The sequence below is a fragment of the Lolium perenne genome, chromosome 2, assembly GCF_019359855.2.
Source record: "Lolium perenne isolate Kyuss_39 chromosome 2, Kyuss_2.0, whole genome shotgun sequence".
Classification (NCBI taxonomy): Eukaryota; Viridiplantae; Streptophyta; class Magnoliopsida; order Poales; family Poaceae; genus Lolium; species Lolium perenne.
In genome coordinates, this window is record NC_067245.2 from 15432946 (window position 1) to 15455793 (window position 22848).

General features: G+C 43.6%; 1 protein-coding gene across 2 annotated transcripts; it reads left to right on the forward strand.

Moving 5' to 3' along the window:
• The first annotated feature begins 6841 nt into the window (after nucleotides 1–6841).
• On the forward strand, nucleotides 6842–11259 carry LOC127331280 (OVARIAN TUMOR DOMAIN-containing deubiquitinating enzyme 1-like). Of its 2 annotated transcripts, none has more exons than XM_051357386.2 (9): nucleotides 6842–7067; nucleotides 8132–8572; nucleotides 8867–8929; nucleotides 9006–9089; nucleotides 9177–9323; nucleotides 10047–10081; nucleotides 10210–10265; nucleotides 10340–10431; nucleotides 10713–11259. In XM_051357386.2, the coding sequence occupies exons 1-9, from the start codon at nucleotides 6843–6845 to the stop codon at nucleotides 11046–11048; spliced, it is 1479 nt and encodes a 492-aa protein (XP_051213346.1). In that variant the 5' UTR covers nucleotide 6842; the 3' UTR covers nucleotides 11049–11259. The 2 variants fall into 2 exon arrangements, with proteins under 2 accessions (XP_051213346.1, XP_071682000.1); XM_071825899.1 differs by lacking the exon at nucleotides 6842–7067 and adding an exon at nucleotides 7573–7672.
• The last annotated feature ends 11589 nt before the right edge of the window (nucleotides 11260–22848 follow it).

Sequence of the window (22848 nt, forward strand, 5' to 3'; positions counted from 1 at the left end):
AGCTGCCTAACATGATCAAGATCATCTATCTGTAATTCTATATGTTGCGTTTGTTGGGATCCGATGAATAGAGAATACTTGTTATGTTGATTATCAAAGTTATATCTATGTGTTGTTTATGATCTTGCATGCTCTCCGTTATTAGTAGATGCTCTGGCCAAGTTGATGCTAGTAACTCCAAGAGGGAGTATTTATGCTCGATAGTGGGTTCATGTCTCCGTGAATCTGGAGGAGTGACAAGAACCACTAAGATTACGGATGTGCTGTTGCCACTAGGGATAAAACATTGGTGCTATGTTCAAGGATGTAGTTACTAGTTACATTACGCGCAATACTTAATGCAATTGTCTGTTGTTAGCAACTTAATACTGGAGGGGGTTCGGATGATAACCTGAAGGTGGACTTTTTAGGCATAGATGCGGTTGGATGGCGGTCTATGTACTTTGTCGTAATGCCCAATTAAATCTCACTATACTCATCATGATATGTATGTGCATGGTCATGCCCTCTTTATTTGTCAATTGCCCAACTGTAATTTGTTCACCCAACATGCTGTTTGTCTTATGGGAGAGACACCTCTAGTGAGCTTGTGGACCCCGGTCCAATTCTCTTTCTTGAAATACAATCTCGCAATCTTTGTTCTCTTTGTTTTACGCAAACAATCATCTTCCACACAATACGGTTAATCCTTTGTTACAGCAAGCCGGTGAGATTGACAACCTCACTGTTTCGTTGGGGCAAAGTACTTTGGTTGTGTTGTGCAGGTTCCACGTTGGCGCCGGAATCCCTGGTGTTGCGCCGCACTACATCCCGCCGCCATCAACCTTCAACGTGCTTCTTGGCTCCTCCTGGTTCGATAAACCTTGGTTTCTTTCTGAGGGAAAACTTGCTGCTGTGCGCATCATACCTTCCTCTTGGGGTTCCCAACGAACGTGTGAGTTACACGCCATCAATAACCTGAAGGTGGACTTTTTAGGCATAGATGCAGTTGGATGGCGGTCTATGTACTTTGTCGTAATGCCCAATTAAATCTCACTATACTCATCATGATATGTATGTGCATGGTCATGCCCTCTTTATTTGTCAATTGCCCAACTGTAATTTGTTCACCCAACATGCTGTTTATCTTATGGGAGAGACACCTCTAGTGAACTGTGGACCCCGGTCCAATTCTCTTTACTGAAATACAATCTACTGCAATACTTGTTCTACTGTTTTCTGCAAACAATCAGCTTCCACACAATACGGTTAATACTTTGTTACAGCAAGCCGGTGAGATTGACAACCTCACTGTTTCGTTGGGGCAAAGTACTTTGGTTGTGTTGTGCAGGTTCCACGTTGGCGCCGGAATCCCTGGTGTTGCGCCGCACTACATCCCGCCGCCATCAACCTTCAACGTGCTTCTTGGCTCCTACTGGTTCGATAACCTTGGTTTCATACTGAGGGAAACTTGCCGCTGTACGCATCACACCTTCCTCTTGGGGTTCCCAACGGACGCGTGTTGAACGCGTATCAGCATCTTGTCAATAGGTTAGTTCCGGAAAATGCATAATAATGACATAAAGTGTGTATAAAACATGTGTGTATCATCATAAAAGTAGCATGGAACATAAGAAATTATAGATACGTTGGAGACGTATCAAGATCCAATGCCAATTAGTTTTTGTGTTGCCTTAATTGTACGATCGCTTAGCATAAACTATCCCATGCAAAGTTTTTGTGTTGACTTTTCTCTTTTTTTTTGCTGTGTGTGTCCGTAATGTTTTAGGGCATTGCGTTGTTGCAGAGGTTAGGTGTAATTGGTATCCTTCGATATTAATATATTTCCTTTATCAAAAAAAGAAACCATAAAGAGATAAAAGTGTTGAACAATCGCTTTACTGATCCTCTGAAATTTCACCGGGAAGATATACCTAAATTCTTCACAAATTTGGATATTAATTAGAAAACCAGGAGAGCTTGATTACTCCCTCCGTTCCAAATAATTGATGTGCTAGATTTGTCCCAAGTCAAACATCCCTAATTTTGACAAAAAAAACTGTAGGAAAATGTGTCAATCGCTACAATATAATATATATTTGGTATAAAATTTATTGTGTGAAAAGCATAATAATAATAATTTGGAAGATCTTCTCAATATCTTTACAAGTTATTAGTGTTTTCAAGAGGAAGAAACATAGAGCATTGTAACAATTATATAATAGTTTATTTTTTTCCTATCTACTAATGAGAGGATGATTGTTTTTGTTTTTGTTCATGAAGAAAATTTATCTAGTGCGGTCGATCCGGCATTTCGAAGAGGTGCATGCCACCACGGTTGAGATCCGTGCCACTGCGACAAACAGTGTGGTCGATCAGGGCTATCAGAGAGTTGCATGACATCGCGGTCGAGGTCCGCACCACCGCCGTAGGTGATGCAGTCAATCTGGCCTATCAGAGAGCTGCATGTCACATCGGTTGAGGTCCACGCCGCCGCGGCAGATGGTGTGGACGATCCAGCCTATCGAAGAGCTGCACGCACCACTGTTGAGGTCCGCGCCGCTTCGGTAGAAGGTGTGGTCGATACAGCCTATAGGTGCATGTCACCATGGTGGCGAATGAGAGGGCCAAGGTTTCGTGCGAGTGGGGGATTTTTTATGGATAAGGGTCAGAGCAACCTTTGTGGGCTTAAAGGGAAAGAACTTAATTATAACGATAACCTTTGTTTTATCGATTTTTGGCAAGTAAAATGTTAAATGTCACATATTTTCTAACATTCATTTGATTAACACATTTGTATATAAATATGAAAAATCCAAATTTCATCATTTATTTTTTCTTGTAAGAATTTGCTTGCATCAACATGTTAGTAGTGTAAGGGTACATTGTCCCTATGTGTGGTTTTGGTAATTAATGACAACCCATATAGACTAATATCCCATGAAGATACAAGGTTGACCAATACAAAGAACAAAGAATAGATTCAAGTTTGGTCAACACATGAAGCATGAAGAATCTGCCACGTGAAGTCATGTGGTATGGTAAGCCTTGTAAATTATGCTTCATGAACTGACCCATCATATATCTGCTCTTGTGTTGTCTATGTGGGTTAGGTATCTTTCCATGAGCATGCATCAAAAGTGAGATCTCATATAGCCCATGAGAGGATGGCATCAAGTGGTGATCGTCATTAAGGTTGAGTTGGGCAAGTTCAAGTTGAGCATCTCAAGAGGATCACATGCTTGAAGCTTGTCGTTCATTTAGTGATAATGGACATGTGAAGATGTGCACCAATGGAGCTTTCCCATCATGGTGTATGGGGAGTATTTGTGAGTCTTCACGAAATAACATTGATCAAGTAAGGCATTCCGGCTTGAGTGGAGCTTGAAAAGTTATCATCAAGATCAAGCAGGATGCGCAAGGAAAAAGTATGGCCTTGCTAGGTTTCCCTTTTACCGGTCTCAAGGTGGTTGTTGGAAGACCGGGTTATAGGATAGATAGCCGCACTATTAAGAGGGGCTTTAGGTTGGATAACTTGATCACATCGTCTTAGGGAGCTCAACCATTTGCATACTTTGCATATCCCTATTACTTCTTAGTGTTTCTCTGTGTGAGGTTCTTGAGCTTATTGCTAGCTTTACAACAAGCCTAAGTTCATCGAAAACGGAATCCGCATGCATCTTCTATTGCGTTTTCGAGTTTGGATACCTTCACCATTTCTTGACGGTGGGAGACTCCCTCTCTAGAATCATCTAAAAATATCCTGTGAGGAGTCTCCATATTTCCAACAAAATTGGTTTCATGTCAATCGCAGTTCGGGAGCCTTTTCTATTTAAAAGAAAAAGAAAAGGTTTTTCAGGGGTCCCGAAATCTGGTCTCTGGCCCGGCAGGCCGAGTGCTGCTGCCGGGCAGCTCATCAGTCAGCCCGGCCAATCGGGTGCTGCTGCCGGAAAAGTCGGCAGCCAGCCCGGCCTACCAGGTGCTGCTGCCGGACTGCCGAAAAGAACCGTAGCCCAGGAGAAGTCGGCACACAGCCCGACATGCTGGATGCTGCTGCCGGGCAATTCGGCAGTCAGTCCGGCCCACCGGGTGCTGCTGCCGGGCAGCCCGGTATGTGGCCCGGTACCACCGGGTCAGCTGCCGGGTTGCTCGACTTTGCCTCAAATGACTAGTTTTCCCAGCCCAACTTTTTCCCAACGGTTATATTTTCCCTTACACTATAAATAGGCCTTCTTCCACCTTGGGTTGTGTTAAGTTCTTCCACTCTCTCTCCTCCATTGTTGTCTTTGAAGAACTTGCCCTATCTCTTGATTCCCCCATGATTCTTGCTCATTCTTGAGGTATTTAAGAGAGGAGATCTAGATCTATAACTCCACCAATCCATTCCTCCTCTTTGTGAGGGGAACTATTGGGATCTAGATCTTGGAGTCATTTGTTGATTTCCTCTTTGTTCTTTCTCTCTAATCTCATCCTAGGATTTGTTGCTTTGGTGGGATTTGAGTGTGAAGGATTTGAACACCTTTGGTGTCCATTGCATAGTGTTGAGCTCTCCACCACGATTACTCCGAGTGAGAGACCGTGAGCTTGTTACTCTTGGAGGGTGACCTCCTAGTTGGCTTGGTTGCTATCCCGGTGATCTCTTCTTGGAAGATTGTGAAGAGGTCCGGGCTTCTCCTTCGTGGAGCTTGTGAAGTGGTTGTGGAGCTTGCCATCTCCGGAGTGGAGGAAAAGCTAACTATAAGGAAGGGGCCATTATCCTTCGTGGGTTTGGCTCGGAGAATAGGGTGAGCGTTCGTGGCGTTGGGGGATCCTTCGTGGGACCACCACCCCTCCAAACGTGATGTACCTTCTTGCAAAGGAAGGGAACACGGGAATACATCCTCGTCTCCGCGTGCCTCGGTTATTTCTATACCCGAGCTTACATTTCTTGTGATAGTCATCGTGCCTGAAGTACATATATCTTGCTATCACTTGTGCTACATATATCTTGTGCATATCTTGCTTAGCTCTAGTTTTTGTTGTTGCACTTAGTTGAGCCTAGCATATTTAGGGTTTGTGCTTGTAGAATAAACATAGTTTAATTCCGCATTCTTACAAGCCAAATCCGTAAGAGTTTTTAAACGCCTATTCACCCCCACTAGGCGACATCTCGTCCTTTCAAGTAGACGTGTACATTGTGAGTAGCATAGGAATCCAATGCCTTTGTGGTATTTCCTTGGAGTTTAAAACGGAGGACCTTGGCCCCAGAGGAGAGTGGTGAAGCATTAGAAGAGGAACACCGGCAAGAGAAACATCTCACTTTCTAATTACTTGGTTCATCCGCATGCCTCGGAGATATACACATCTAGGAATGTTAGCTTCCAAGCATCCTGAACCTAGGTAAATTATTTGTATTTTTGCAGATTGTCTAAGATCCCGAACAAACTTGTCGCCCCTCGCCGAATCTCCAAAAGGGGGTATCAAGACCTCCGGTGTCCGTGTTCCCGCACACGACACCATGACCCTCCGTTAGTGATGCATGCAAACATGCTTTTGACCCGAGGGTACTTGGCTTTTATCAGCTTTAACCACAAGCTTTGCTCAATTCTGTAGCTAAAGAGCCTCCAAGTCCATTTGGACATGATTGTAATATTCATGTTCTTTGAGTTTTCAGGCTTGCAAATCTCTAAACAATTAACCATATGATATTTAAGTTTTCCCTGGGATTGTCCATGAAAAATCTCCCTCTGTTCCTGTAAGAATCGATGTGTGTGTGGCGAGCTAAAAGGAACAACCCTATCAAAAAATTGGGAAAGCTTGAGAGACTATTTGGTGAGCACAAGGCATGACGCAGACGACATGATCTTTTGTTCTCATGGTTTAACATGTTTCCCCACATTACGGGGAGCAAAATGACATCTAACTTCATAGATTTTTTTATTGTAAAAATATTTAATGCAGAGAAATGGCTCCATCAGAAATAAGCCGAGCCTTGACCAAAGGCATTTACGAGGGGCAATGCTCTCGTGTGTTATGGGGAGCAACCACAAGGCAAACACTTTTGCTATGAAATTGAAAACTAAATTGATAAGAGGATAGGCCTATATTTCTTGATGAACTCGGCTCCTGCCAGCTTAGGTATTAGCAAGAGGATCCCAAATTTAAGCCTAGCGACATCTACTATATCTAGGGAGAAACCGTTTAGAATCTGAATGATTAACTAATGTCAGTAGTTTTTAAAGAACTCGATAGGGATGACCCTGGCGCCATATCCGTCTTGGTGTTCTTCACCACCTCCTCAAGCTCATCCGAAACGAAGGAGAGATGTGACTGCCTGTAACATTCCATGTGTCTATATATGTTTAGAGACAAGAACTTGGGTTTCTCCGAAACCAGACTCTCAATGCAAAAGTTGTTGATATTTTCATGAATCTCCTCAAAACATATATGGTGTTCAGCTTCATTCAACTATATCATTGTGCTTTACTATTTAAAATAGGAGGTGGGCTTGAGGGCACAAATCTTTCTATATATCAAAATATAAGGAAAAAATTAATGAAATTTCTTTCAACAAAAACGAATTGTTGTTATGGCGCAAAATTTGCTACGGTACATAGAAACGACTTTTCAACCTTGAACTTTTATGTGCTTAAGAGACTACAAAAATATTCTCCTGTAATACATTTTCCATCAATATATTTCACCACCAAAATAAAAAAGAAAAAAACCAGCCGATAGTACCAAGGTAGTACACTCATATGCCGGTAGTATAAATATGTGTCAGTTCGGTCCCTGGACGAGAGTGATACACGAATTTCAGACGAAACGAGGGGAGAAGTGCGAAAATCGAAGGGGCAGAAAAGGCAAATCCAACGAGGAAAGAAATGGGGTCCAAGGGAAATTCCGATGACCTTGCTCGGGCATCCAGCGCGGGAACTAGCAGCGGCGACAGCGGCGGCGGCGGAGGCGATACCACACCGCCGTCGCCACCACGGATTCCGGTGGCACCACCGCCCACGTCGCCCTCCCTCGGCACTGGGGCGCTTTCCACATCAGCACCCCCGCTTCAGCCGCCACTTGCCCCGCCGCGTGCCGCCGACAGGGATACGGTGAGTTCTAGGCTTCTAGCGTCCTGTTATGTTTTGGGTGGCGATTGCTAGGCAATGGTTTCGCCAAGATATCATTCGCTCGGTGAAATTTGGTGCGTACGGATGTTTCTTTTGTTGTTCGTTATCTGTTTCCGAATCTTTCTTGTGCTCAGTTCATGGCGGGTGCGTTCTTGCTGCAGGATTGGGCACGGTCGTAGGTTCTTCGAGTTGGTGCGATTCTTGCATGATTTTTTTTGATACTGAGTTACTGACGGACCCTGTTCTTCCTACACTGTGTAGTTTCTGAATTTGTTTGTAGAGGAGGGAAAAATGGTGGGATTTTCTAATTGGCCCGAATATGTTTTCTGCTAGTACTTGGTATAATCGGATGGCATGGTAATCTGAAAAGGATATTCATGGCAAGATAACCGACTGAAGGATGTTTAGTCGTAGTGTTGGATTTCCCTCTAGTCCGGATCCGGTGTTCTGGTTTTCACTGCACATTTTTCTTGTTTCCCTATTCACAGCATTTGATCTGGAAGGTATGCTGTACAATCGAATGTTCTTCCATTTTCTAAGATCGAGGACCAGATAATGGGGATTTAAGGGAAGAGGAAAATGAGGAGGTGAAACTTTGTGCTCCTATTCTAGTCCAATTCCGTGTCTTGATAACTTGGGTTCTTGGCCCCTTGTCCCAGTTGTAATTGTTGATTGTATGTTTGTTTCCTTGCTGACACTATTCACTGGAGTCCGAGTCAGTTGTTATGGGTGCTACTGGTCTTGCTTTTTGTAATAGCCCATTCACTGAATTTGTGCTGGAAAGTTTTCTGTACAAGGATGGCCTCCAATTATTTAGGGTGCAGGTCTGATGATGAGAGTTTGGGCTATAAGAGAAGCTCTTTACTTAGGCTTAATTAAGTTTTACTCCAAGCAAATTTCATCATCTGTCTAGTGCTTTTACACCTTGTGATCGATGATCCTTTACATATATACTGAAACATAGGTGCACGTTTTTACTGTTTACTTGTTCACTGCATTTGTGCTGGAAAGTGTTTTTCTACAAGAAAATTTCCCCCATTTTCTAGGATGAAGGACTGGATGATGATTATATGCCCGAAAAGGAAGATGGTGAAGGGGAAGATGACGGGGGCTGGAACTGGGAGCAGGAGGAAGCTGAGTACACCTATGGGCATCTGGGAGAAGGGGAACTAGAAGATGATGCCGATTCTCAGGAGCCTGTAGAAGGGGAACTAGGGTATGACCAGGATCGGGGAGAGAACCTCAGAGGACCATCTGATAGTGAATTCTTCTCTATATTGGGCATGAGTGTTCGAAGAAACATCCCAGATCATATTATTCGGAATGGCTTTGTTCCGCTCAACAAGCATGACTATTTTTCATGCCGCCATAACTGGAGACTGTTGCTGGGTCACTACAGAAGTTTCCTCCCACCATCAAAGGACCACCGTGTGCTCATTGGTAGTTTCCGACGTCCATATAATTATCCAAGGGCATTAAGATTCCAGGTAAGAATATTGTACCTTATCTTTTTTTAAGCTATCAACCTTGAAATGAATGTACGCTAAAATGCAGTAAGTTCTTTTTCTTGTGCCCAATTCATCTAACCTCTCATATGTCCGTAGCCTGTCATAAGATATTCATTTTTTCACCAGTGACTATCACTTGATATTTGAGAGTTTCATTTTCTGCCTTGCGTCACAGCACGAATTATTCAAGTACAAACTCAAGCTAGAAGAATCTTACATATTATCCATCATACCTTAAAGATACCTTTTGTTATTTTATTTTTGGAATGATAGGAACCAATCTCGGATTTGATTCTTCGATCTTCAAATAACTACATCATCCAGGAAAAGATCAAGGTTTGTTTGCATGCAACTAATTTAATGCTAGAAGCTTTAGTTTATTTGCACGTATCTGAAAATCATTTTTTAATAGATTCTCAGTAAGCAGTATGGGCTCTTCAGAAGAACTCGGAGTGATGGCAGCTGTTTTTACAGAGCTTTACTGTTCTCTTACTTGGTAAATTTTTTCAGTTTATTTGTTCATGATGATGGCATTGCTTTCTTTATTTCCATAGCAGTGTAATACAATTAGACTTGTAAACAGGAGAACCTTGGACAAATGCAAGATAGGCAAGCTGAGGTTATTCGTTTGATGGAATGTGTTGAAGTATCTATAAAGAGGATCTATCAACTTGAGTGGGGAGAAGCATACTTCTTAAATCCCAAGGACAACATCTTATCTGTTGTTTATGTAAGTACTATAGTAGCCTACAAAAGCCTAAACTTGTTTTGCACCATTCTTTCTCTAAATATTATAGTAGGTTAGCTTGTATTGCATCATCTCTTTAGCCCAAATTATCCATACTGTTAGCTCAACCATCTACGGACACAAGAATTATGTGGGACATCTGTACACAACAATAGTCTGTATCCCTTGTGGTTCTTCAGCTGTTCTGACAGTTAAATGCCATCATGCTGCTTCATCAGATCTTGTTGGGTAAAGCTTCGACCTTTGAATTATTGTTTGGTAAAAACCTTCGACCATCTGTTAAAAACCTAACAGTGTGAACTATGCCCTACAGAAAATAATAAGTACTAGATAAGATGGTGTAGAATGCAAGACTAATCCAGTTTAGCAGGTGACTGGTACTAGGATGGCCATCCTGTTTCAGTAGTCTGAAATATGCAGTTTGCCGTGTTTAATGCTATTCTTGATAATTACAATTTTGCTTTCATGTTTTGCTACATTATGGACACTATTTAGCACCATCAAATGCTTGTTGCAAACTAACTTCACCATGCAAATAATACAGCACTATGCATCAATCAGCATGATCATTTGCTGAGCTTATATCATGTTGTTTCACCACTTTCACCACTAATGTGTGAATATGGATGGTCTACTGTAGTACTTTGATCTTCTGTTCATGATATAGCTAACATTCATAACCAAATGTCTTCACTATTGTTTCAGGAGTTCTATTGTTTGGTCAACTCAGTTGCAAACGGGTATGTGTAGTTTTTAACATGACTGTTTTGTTGAGATTCTTAGAAAATGTCTTGACAATATGTTAAAGATACCCTTAATTCATCTTAGTTACATTTTAGTTTACAACAAAGTTCTTTTATCTCTTTAGCCTGACTTCTGACAAGCTGTATGAGAGAAGCCTTGGAGAGACCTCGTCAGGCAACAGTAAGGATGGCAATCCTTGTTGTGATGTTTTGTTTGGTTTGTTTGTTCTTTATATAGCACATTGTTTTCGTCAGTTATTTATTTTCTTAGGTTGCTTACGGAGGCTGAGATCCGTACACACGATATCTACAAGCCATTTATCCCCAAAGATATGCATGTCCTCCAGGTTAGGTTTCTGCCCTGTAGTACTGTACTCTGATATCATTCACGCCATACAGTAAATGGATTATATTGTCCTCTTTGGTCTTTATCTTTGAACGAAGTAATTCAATTTCATTAGCAATTTTCCTGGTGTGCGCATTACCTGTCTCTGGGTAAACAAACTCTAGAAATAAAGTTTGCCACTAATCAACTAGTGACTGTGTAAAGAGAGCCAATAGTAAGTTTTACCACTCACAAATTATGGTTTACGCTCAAGACGTACCACATGTATGGTTTTTGTGGCAGTTCTGTTGGAAGAAGGTGCGTGGCATGTATGCTGAAGCCGGTGCTATACAGATGAGGGCTTTGACATATGCACTCGGCATACCTTTGCGTGTCGAAACTGTGGACAGAAGGAAGTCAACGTTGGGTCAAGATGTGCGAGTAAAGCGCCTTGATTTCTTCAATCATTCAGGCCTAGGGAAGAGGCCTTATTATTTTGTTCAAAGCTACCATTCCTCAAGTACAGCTCATAAGTCGCTGGAGCGGGGAAGCGGTGACAACTTGCTATCATCGGATGGCGCACCCTTGCTGACCTTGCTGAATAGGCCTGGGCACTGTGACATTCTTTATCCCAAGTGAACAAACTACGTGATGTATGCTCGATCGACAGCAACTTCTTCCTGGATGATGCCATGGACAAGTGTACAGATAGTCTCATGTAGTGTTGGTGCTCCATGTTTTTTTTTGGTTGCTACTGATTCTGTTCCTAACTCTGTATCCGGAAGTAAGGTCCAGAATGCATGAGCTATGAGAAACGTGAAGTCTGGCATGGCGACATGAGTTTGTATGATTCCATTACTTGGTCTACTGCAAGTCTGCAACATGGGTATATAGTGCTGTCATCAGAGCCTAGCTGAACACAGAACGACACCAGTTACCATTCCCCAGTGCATCTCTAGATGAACACAGAACACACAGCCACCAGAGATTTCCCAGTGCATCCCTAGGTGAGCACAGAACACACAGCCACCGTAGATAGATTCACCATCAGTACATCCCTAGCTGAGCACATAACACACAAGAGCCACCAATCATGGAGCAAAAAACGTACCACCTTGGCTCTCCTCCTCCCCATCCTTTTGGCTCCCCTCCTCCCCATCATCTTGGCTCTCCTCCTCCCCATCCTCCTACTGAAGCTGATCAGGAAACGCGAGAGCGGGAGGCTACCGCCTGGCCCTTTCGGCAGCCTGCACCACCTTGCTGGTAAGCCTCTCATCCACCATGCCCTGGCGGACATAGCGCGGCGGCTGGACAATGCTCCCCTCGTACCTCAAGCTTAGCGAGGTGCCCGTCGTCGTGGCCTCATCCCACGATGTCGCGCGACATCACGAAGACGTAGTATGTCACCTTTGTGACGCAGCCATTTTTTCGATAAAGTTGCGACACGGCCATGGAGCCCATCCACCAAGATCATCATGTCCGATGATGTGGGACTGGCGTTCGCGCCCTACGGTGACCACTGGTGGTAGCTCCACAAGATCTGCATCACGGAGCTTCTTAGCGCCCGGCGGGTGCAGTCGTTCCACCATGTCCAGGAGGAGGAGGTTGCCCCCCTAGTCACCGCCATATCGCTAGCGCCCTGCCCGGCGAGATCGTCAACATCAGCCAGGGGCTTGCGGTGCTCATCACCGACTCGACCATACATGCCATGGTCGGGGACAGGTTCAGGAGGTGGGATGAGTTTCTAGACAACCTCCGGGATGGGGTCAAGCTCCTCTCCAGGTTCAACCTTGCCGACTTGTACCCCTCCTCGTGGCTCGCCAGCTTTGTCACCAACTAGTCTCGCGTGGCGTGTGAGAACCACACCAAAAGCTTCGAGCTTATTGAGTACGCCATGAAGCAACTCCAGGAGCTCAAGGCCACCACCGTGTCCAATGGTAATGTGAAGGAGGAGGAGGAGGAGGAGGAGAAAGAGGACCTCTAGACGTACTCTTCAGGATACACGAGGAAGGTACCCACGACATGCCTTATACCATGGGAGCCATCAAATCGCTTATCGTTGTAAGTCTACACCAATAATTTTCAAAGCACACACATGTGGACATATGTCTCTTTGATTCTCTTTCATCTTATAATTTGGGTTCAATTAGCCTTGTGCGGAACCTGTTTCGTGCTGGGAGCAAGACATCCGCGACAACACTCCAATGGGCTATGTCAGAGCTCATTAGGAACTCGGACGTGATGAGGAAAGGGCAAGTCGAAGTACAAGACGAGATCAACGGGAAGCAAACGTCACCGAGGATGACTTGGCAGACCTAAGGTACTTGAGGCTCATCATCAAGGAAACGCTTATAAAAGAGGACGGATGGATTAGGTGCTAAGTAGGTTATCTCTGATGGTTTAACAATCTCTAATGCAATTGTTAAAAGAAACTCTAATACAACAATCAATGTAGGAGTACCAAGAAATAGTCATTATGGGCAAACCACGATTAATCTGGCAATGCTTGGTACAAGCGGCTTGTAGGCTCCTATTATGTTTCTGCGTGGTGTGGAGTGCATAAATGTCAAGCAAAATCCGGTGGCTTAAAAATTTATTATTTTGCGTAGAACATAAGAGAGGTGAAGGTGGCTAACCTGTTTGGACAGGCGCCATTGTATGTTCTGTCTTAGGGTTTTTCTAGGAGAGAACCCTTCTATATATATACACAAAGCTACATGAGTCACATGGGCCAAAGGGATACGCACTAGAAAAACCCAGTACTGGTTCAACAATCCCCCTCAAGATTGGTGATAGATATCTATCATTTCCATCTTATCACAAGCTAAACTGCACTCCATATGCCACTTGATGTCTTGAACTCACATAAGATATTTTGATAATTCATGCATCCAATTTTTCCTTGATGAAGAATCGTTCAATCTCCACATGCTTGGAATTATGCTTCACATGATTATTGGCAATGTTGATGGCTGATTGGTTGTCACACCACACATTTAGATTTCCATGTCTCGCCACCTTCAGTTCACTAAGGAGATTTCTCACCCACAACATTTCATTTAGCCCTTGAGACATTGCTCTGAGCTTCAGCAGTTGATTTGGAAACTATGGGTTGCTTCTTGCTCCTCCATGACACCAACTTCTCTCCAACAAAGACACAATAGCCTGAAGTTGATCTTCTATTATCCAGACAACTCGCCCAATCAGCATCCATGTACCCATCAACTCCTAAGTGTCCATTGCTCCTAAACCACAGCCCTTTACCTGGACTACCCTTTAGATACCTCAAGATTCGGTGAACAATATCCAGATGCCCACTCCTTGGATCATGCATATATCTACTCTCCGGATCCACCTGTCTGATGACGGCTAATAGCAACACCAAAAAGATCTTGATACGTTGGGACTCCAAGTGCAAAGTGTTGTATCAGTAGATTATCTTCCCCACAAGGGTGACTTGAGGGTTTATATCGAACTCTCGGGGAACTAGACAAAGAGTATTCTCTTCTCGGTTCTTCTAGCAATCCCGCAAGTAAAATAAAAGCCTTGTGTCTCAAACTCCACCGTGTGGTTGTCAAGCATAAGGTTTCGCATAAGTAAATAACACAAGTAAAAATAAAACAAGTAAAACTAAACTAGATAAAATAACTAAGTAAAAACTATAAAGAGGTTGATTGTTTTTGTTGTTTTGGATGCAAATAAGAAAAGGAAATATTTTTGTATTTTTAGATTAAAATAGTGCAGCAAATAGAAAACAAGAGAAAATCAATATAAAGGTGTTTCTTATGATAAAAAGTGGACTGGGGTTCATGGGTTTACTTGACTACTCTCTTTTTAAGTTGTAGTGAACAAATAGTAATTCATCAATGAGATAGAGTGTGCAAATAATAATATGTGTAAGATCAGAATTAATATGGGCATCACGTCCTAACATAGATATGGTGCAACATATCTCTCTTATACTCCACAAAAAAGGGAAAACTCCATGCAATCTTGTATTAAGAATTAACAAAGTATAGCCATAGGTACTTTGACATGATGTTTGAATATCAAATATGCTACCTTTAACAAACAAGATCATCACTACTGTCAGGTGACGAACATAGCATATGCATTCACTTTATCCCTAGTGAGGTAGCAAAAGAAAAGGCCAATGCCATAATAGGTCATGAAAATAGTGTCACTGTCCAATAACTAAAACCATGTTACTCCATCTAATACAGACATCACCCCATACACGTTCTTGCACATATGTTTGATCAGAACAAATACTTAAGAACGGGATACATAATATGCATCTATCAATACATCTTACACGTAATATGATTAGATCTCATAAAACAATATCATAGAATAAGGATTCACCACATAAAGTCAATTTTTCCATAGTGTATATAGTGGATGTGGTCCATTTGCTCCAGATTTTGCATCTGTCGTGCTCATGTTGGCGGGCGGTACTACCGCTCCCAGGTGTGGTACTACTGCTCCCAGGTGCGGTACTACCGCTCCTGGAGCTGAGCGGTACTACCACTTCCAACGGCGGTACTACCGCTCCTGGCAGGACTTTTATCCATCCATCTATATCCTCTCAGTTTTGCTCTCCATCGTGTGCAACCCTCTCATGGTCCCTCGCTCTTATTCTCTCACAGGTGTAGGTGGTTCTCGGGCTCCTAAGAGGCGTCATCCTCGTGAGCAACAAAGTGAAGTGGAAGAAGTCATGCCAACTAAGAAGACCACTAAGCAGCTATCCCTCACGACAAAAGAAGCTGCTCGGAAGTTTTCTGCAGCGAAGCTTGCCACCAAGCCCATGGACAAGTGGCCGGAGAACGACTAGATCAACTTGCGGAACAAGAACCCATATTTGGCAGCAAGGAGTCCGCAATGTGCCAACCCTCACTTTGGAACTCCACTCAAGAAAGGATATTCAACGATTGCTATGCAACCAAGGCATTCCGCGTCGCCCCAATGCACACTACCATCTCCCTTATGGATGATAATGAGGAGTACTTTGGTGAGGCCAAGGCTATTTGCGAAGAGTTTGGCTTGATCCCCTTGATGAACTTCGCTCATGATTTTGATGTGGACATCATTGGTCAGTTCATTGCCACTGTCTTCCTTGGATCCGATGATGCTAAGACTACGACATGGATCACACTTTACCATCAGATGACTGGCACATGGGCTCAGTTTGAATACTCTATGGAATACCCGGATATTGAAAATCCCCGGGATCACAACATGTTCCGTGCTCACACCACCAAGAAAGCTATGCCCAGAGATGTGCTTAGTGAGCTATGCATTCCCGGTCGTGGCATAGCTGGTCGCTCCAAGGACCTCCTCCCCATGTATGACATCATGCTTCTCATCTATCGGGAGGTACTCAATCCCAAGGTGGGCGTTCATGATAAAATTCATGGCTACTTGGTCAATCTCATGCACTACACTCACAAGAACCGTGGCAAAGGGAAGCAACTGGATGTCATGAACTACTTATGGGAAGAGCTTCATCTTGGCATTATTGACCGCAAGGCGCATGTATTTGCACCATATCTCATGAAGTTCATTTGTGGACTTTGAAAGGAGGTCTGTCACGGATATCTTATGGAGCCTACACATGTGGCTCCGCACAAGGTGCATGACTTGAGGAAGAAGGATCATGGTATACCTCACTTTGGACGAGGGGCTCAAAAGGAAGAATAAGATGCAGATGATGATGCTATGCTCCCACCGGCTGGATCTCTCGCATTGAGGCCAAACTGAGCAAGCTTTTATGTTTCAAGGCTATTATTCACTAGCGCCAGTATCAAGCCCACAGGGCAAGTAAGCTGAGTAGGGAAAACTAGAAGCTCATCATGAGGAAGCTTGAGATCCCTTGTCAGTCGGGATCTGAGGGAGAGATTAATCCTGAGGAGAGGTGGATGTCTGAGCATGCCAACTTGGGTGCGTTCGAGGCTTGTGGTGCCGGTCCGTCTACAAAGTACAAGTTTGCTGGCTCTAGTGAGGATATTCCGGATGCCGACGGGTCTGACGAGGAGTCTGAGGAGTCCGAGGAGTCGGATGATGAGGAGGTGTGACCTATGGGACGTTAGCATCGCTCTTCGACCTTTTTGGTGTCTTGATGCCAAAGGGGGAGTAGAGATCTATTAGGTTGCTCTCGGGTATTTTCATGGGCTAAGTCACAAGCATGCTCTTCATTCTTCAATTGATCTTCTTGGCTTGTGAACTTTATTCCTCTACGTACGTGTTTGTTGTTTATATATTTGGTTTGTGAACTACTCGTGGTATTTGTATGTGTGTAAAACTAGGCCGTGGGGAGTAGAGGTCTATTAGGTTGCTCTCGGGTATTTGCATGGGCTAAGTCACAAGGATGCTCTTCATTCTTCATTTGATCTTCTTGACTTGTGAACTTTATTCCTCTACGTATGTGTTTATTGTTTCTGTATTTGGTTTGTGAACTACTCGTGGTATTTGTATGTGTGTAAAACTATGCTCTATGGATATGTACTATGCTTAGGATATGCTTATCTTTATATCATGCTTGATAGATGGAGCTAGTTCACATTACTCTCTAACATATAGCTCTATCATATGCTTATAGTGGTTGGTGTATAAAATTTAGAGAGAGTTCCTTACCATTCTTGATATGTGGCATCGCACCTATATGCAAGTGATTGGGTGTAGCACATGTTGAGGGGGAGCTCTGGCTAAATTTTATTCACCTTTATGCTTATATCATAAAATCTATGCAAATTGGGTATTGTCATCAACTACCAAAAAGGAGGAGATTGAAAGGGCATTTTCCCTATTATGTGTTGGTATTGATGACAATGCGGTATGTGATCTAATTGTGTGCTGCAATGTGACAGATAAGTATCTTGTCTAAAAGATTGCTTGAGGGAACTCTGGGAAAAGGTCGAATGAAGATATGTGTGTGGAATGAGATTTGCTGCCTGAAGTTTACAGGGCGGTAGTACCGCTGCTGAGAGCGGTAGTACCGCTCCCAGCAGTAGTTCTGCACATCTCTCCTGGCGCGGTAGTACCGCGGTCAGTACAGTGCTGGTACCGCTCGGGGTACTACGCTCTCGGGAAGTTGGGCAGTAGTAGAGCGGTAGTGGAGCAGTGGTACTGATGATGTGCAATAAGCGGTAGTATTGTTCTCAACTAGTTGTAGTACCGCTCCCACCATTTACTGCTGGAATTTGACCAGGTGAAAGTCCGAAGAATCAGTCAAGTGGTACTACCGCTGGCAATAGAGGTAGTACCTCACTAGATTTTTTGCAACGGCTACATTAGATGGAATGGGTATAAAAGACTCCTTATTCCTTGGAATTTTGCTCATCCATCCTCAAGAACACCATACCTGGTTGAGCCACAAGAATCACTTGATCTCCTTCCTCAACCACCCAAAGCTCTTGATCTATGGAGAATCGAAGGAGAAGACCCCGATCTACATCTGCACCGAAGCGATTTACATTTCCACCTCATTTGCTTGAGTGCACCATTGCTAGTGCTCCTTTTGGAAACCCTTGTTGTTGTTACTTGATTTGATCTTTTTGCTGTTGCTGTTACACCTATTGGGAGCCTCCAATTCAGTTGTGGATGCGTGCCCCAAGAACCTTGTAAAGGCACAGTTTCCGCCTCGAGGAATCCCTTAGTGGATAAGTGAGCTAGACCTTTGTGACGTTGCTCACTAGAGAATAGGGTGAGGCCTTTGTGGCGTTGGTTAGGCCTTCGTGGCAATCACACCACTCCAACATAGACGTACTTCCCCTCAAAAGGAAAGAACTACGAGAATCATCTCTTATGTCTCCGCGTGCTCCACTATCGGTTACCTCTATCCTTATTGCATTACTATGTCTTCCTTAGTTGTGTATCTTGTCATCTAGGTAAATTCACATAGTTGCATATCTAGAGAGGATATACCTTTGTGTCAAACCTTAATTGAAAAAAGACTAAAAATTGGGTAGCACATATTCACCCACCCCTATAGGTGCGGCATACTATCCTTACACCCTTGCATTTGTTGTTCCCCGTGCACCTATTTCTCCCCATGCACCTGTTGCTCCTGTTGTACTCCACGTCGAGGTCATCGCGGATACACTAGCATGATGTCCCTCTACATTTTTACATTTTCAAGTTGTACAACAGGTGGTTCAATATGGATAGGTGGTTCAGTATGAACATTAGATGGAGCAGCAGTTATAGAAATAGGGACTGAAACCACAATTGGTTGTGGATCATGTTATTCTGGACTTGCAACAATACTCTCCCCCCTCTTGGCCAACCTCATTATTCTTTTGTTGGTTAGGCTCCTCAAACAACATACTTATATCAGTCTTTTCACCATAAAATGGCTTAACTTCTCGAAAAGTGGCATCCATACTTACAAAGGTACATCGTTTTGATGGACTACAACACTTGTAGCCACGCTTCCAAGATGCATATCCAATAAAAATGCATTTAACTGCTTTTGGGTCAAGTTTACCAACAGATGGTCTGTGATCTCTAACAAAACAAGTACAACCAAATAATTTTGGTGGGACTAGAAATGTATTATCACCCATTAACATGTCAGAGGGTGACTTTATGCCCATAACTCTTGAAGGTATTATATTTATCAAGTAGGTGGAAGTCATCACCGCTTAACTCCACAGGAGTTTCGCGCTATTCCGGTGGTTGGAGAGCGCTCGGCGTTTCCAAGCGGCGTCGGGTGGTTGGAGTTGGGAGTCTGGCGGGTGGCGGCGGCGTGGTGCCGATGGATGCTGCTTGAGTTCTTCCTCCCCCAGGCCAAGAATAAGCTTGATGTGGAGGCCAAATCCCTAGATCCAGGATTTGGGATCTCTCTTTGCAGATCGACGACGGTTGTGTAAGATTTGGATATCCAGCAAGATGCTCACCATGGTGGTGAGCACGGCTCAGAGCTCCTCTCTTTAGGAAATCTCCACTCTGGTTTGCGCCAGGGTACCAGAGAATCCACTCTTCGGAGACCTGATGTTCGCCGCGACCGATATTGCCTCTTCCTGCCCTCCCGAGTTCGTGTAAGAAACTTTGGGCTAGCTGGTAGGTTAATCCTCCTGCCTGGGTGTCGGTGTTAATCTGCTGCTTTGCTTTGAGTGGATTTGGGGTACAAGAACCTTCTCTTCTCGGAGCATCTCTTCTGCTTTCAGATCGATGGCCAAGATGGTCTTACCAATGTCGGTGTGCTCCGACATGATTTCAACCTCCGTTCGGAGGCCTTGTTTCAACACAGACGCGGGGGGATTTGCCAGGTCGAAGACAAGTGGTTTCATACCCGTCTTCGCCCATGGCTGCAGTGAGATGTGTTCTTGGCTCCATAGCGGGGAAGAGCAAGGATTATATTGCAATTTTAGATCTTTTAGCAAGGTCCTTTCTACAAGTACTAGGGATCCATATGTGTAACTCTCTTATTTCTTGGGGTCCTTTGTAACAAATTTGTACCTCCTCTATTATTTTAATGAAAGGTTCGAGCCCCTTCTAGGGCGCTCTGGTTAAAAAAAAACTCCATGCATTACATCAGGGAAGACTCTAATGATCTTATCAAAAGACATATGACCCATTCTACAATGATGAATCATGGAAATATTCTCCTTTTCAGCATCACCAACAGCAAACACCGAACCTCCACGATCCATGTACCACAGTCCTCTAGGCCTAGTTCCAGTCCCAATCCTCCTACCCGCCAGCCTCTCCTGAATCACACACATTTTCTTATGAAGATATATTATGTAGTCCAATTGATCAATTAAAGCACTTAGAGATATCAAATTGACAGGGAACGTTGGAACATGTAACACTCAATATAGTTTTATGAAGGGAGTGCACTAAACAATCCCTACACCTTTGATGGGTTGTGCCGTTGAAAGGGCATAGATACCGCCTAGAGGGGGGTGAATAGGCGAAATAAAACTAACATTTAATTTGTCAAGCACAAATCATATATAACTAGGGTTCACCTATGTGCACCAACAACTTACGCTAAGCAAGACAAGCAACTATGTGATAGCAAGATATATAACTTCAAGCACGAAGGCTATCACAAAGTAAAGTGCATAAGTAAATAGCTCGGGTATAGAAATAACCGAGGTGACGCAGAGACGGCGATGTATATCCCGAAGTTCACACTCTTGCGAGTGCTAGTCTCCATTGGAGCGGTGTGGAGGACAAAGCACTCCAAACGACACGAAGGCCTCACCATATTCTCCTCGACCCTTCCCACCAAAGTGGAAGACCTCGATCCACTATGGAACCTTAGGATGGTCACGAAACCCGCACAAAGCTTTGGGATATCTCCACAACTTAATTGGAGGCTCCCAATAAATCGCCATAAAGGTCTTGCCCTTGAAGAATCTCCACAACTTAATTGGAGTCTCCAAGAACACCACAAAGACCACTAAACCGTCTAGGGTCCAGAGACCCAAGACGAACAAGCTACGGGAACAAGCTCCCAAAGTGAATATCTCACGAACTTTCACCTCCACGTATCACCGTAAAGAAGTCAAACCGATGCACCAAATGCAATGGCAAGAACACCACAAAGATGCTCAAATCCTTCTCCCTCAAATTCTAACAAAGCTACAAAAAGCTATCGGGGGAATATGAGAGGAAGAAAAAAAATAGGAGAACACAAAATTCTCCAAGATCTAGATCCCAAAGGTTCACTCACAAAGAGATGATTTGGTTTGGTCAAAGTGTGGATATAGATCCCCTCAAATTTCTCTCAAATAGATGCAAGAAACAATGGTTGGGGAGAAAGATCTCAAGCTCAAGGATGAACAACAATGGTGGGGAAAATATTGAGAAGAGGGGAGGAGGAAGAAGTATTGCAACAGGAAAAAGAGATGGCTTAAAAATGGGCTCGCGTTTTTCTGCCCACTGGGGCTGGTCCAACATGGGCCGGTACTACCGGCTGGGTGTGGCCGGTATCACCGCCCGCTGATCGACTTGGTGAGAGGAGGCGCCGGCAGCAGGCCAAGGTGACGTGGGAGACGGGGAGGGGGTACCACCGGCCACCCATGCCCAATACCACGGCCAGGCCGGGGCGGTACCACCGGCCGTGGTACCGGCAATGTGCGCGGGGGTACGGTACTGGAAAACATTTGTGTCTTTTGAGGCATTGCCGGTACTGCGAGCGACATCCCGAGCGATGCCACCGGCCGCTGACTGGCTGTGGTACCAGCTTGCCCCTGGCGGTACCACCGGTCAGGGTGCGCCAGCGCCCAGTCTTTTTCTTCTCCTTTTTATTTTCTCTCTTAAATCAAAGGCAAACTTAGTATCGCGAAATCTAGAGTTTGGAAACTCCGATCGACATGAAACCAATTTTGTTGGAAAGAGTACGATAAGAGCTACCCCAACAAAAACTCCGTCATTGAATTTTATAGTGGGGGTTGATTTTCTATGAATTTTAGAGTGAAACCTCTAAACCCAGAGAACCAAGAAAAACTCCAACATCGAAAACGAAACAAGTGATATGCGCGGAATCCATTTTCGATAAACTAGAGCTTGTCATGGAAATAACCACAAGCTTTAAAACATTACATACATAAGATCCAAATAACAACTAAGAAATATGATGCAAGGATGCAAAGGTTTGACCGCACTACGAACGATACGACCGAGTTACTCACTCGAGAGCCTCTTGATAGTACGACGTCTAGCCTATGAACCGGTCTCCCAACTAAACCACGAGACCGGTTAGAAACAAACTACCAAGAGCAAACCTTAACCTTTTGCATTCCACTTGATCTAGATGAAGGCGATCTTGACCGCAACAAGACGGAACACCTTTCTTAATTGTGCTTGCTTGATGAGGTCTTGTGAATTGCTCTCCCATAATTCACTATACTATAGGAGAGCTTCTTATTTGGTGCATCTTCACATATCCATGATCACCATATGGGTGGCAAGCTTCAAGTGTTTGATCTCTTTGAGTTGGCTCATCTTAAACTTGCACCTTATTTCTTCTTATTGCAATCTTAAAACCAACATATTTCAAGCGTTGTCTAGGGATAACTTCTGTAAATATAATTCAATGTAAATATTAGTCCATAGGAACTGTCATTAATTACCAAACCACACATCGGGTTCTATACACTTTCAATTTTCCCCATTTTAGTAAAATTTTGGACCAGGTCTTATAAAATTATTTTCCGCCATAAATCCTCTTATATAGAAAAACATATATAGAAAAATTTAACAGAATTTGTTTAAACAAAATGGAATTGTTGCTATCGCGCAATGTTTGTTACATAGAAACAACTTTTCAACCGTGAACTTTTATGTGTTCAAGAGACTCTACAAAAATATTCTCTTTTAGTACGTTTTCCGTCAATATATTTCACCTGCAAAAGAAAAAGTAAAAAAAAAAAAAAACAGCTGTTAGTACCACCGCGGTACCCTCATATGCCGGTAGTATAAATAT

Coding starts and splice junctions, on each gene's coding strand:
- LOC127331280 (XM_051357386.2), top strand. CDS start 6,843: ATGGGGTCCAAGGGAAATTCCGATGACCTTGCTCGGGCATCCAGCGCG. Junction 7,068..8,131: donor GTGCCGCCGACAGGGATACG/GTGAGTTCTAGG, acceptor CCCATTTTCTAG/GATGAAGGACTGGATGATGA. Junction 8,930..9,005: donor TCATCCAGGAAAAGATCAAG/GTTTGTTTGCAT, acceptor ATTTTTTAATAG/ATTCTCAGTAAGCAGTATGG.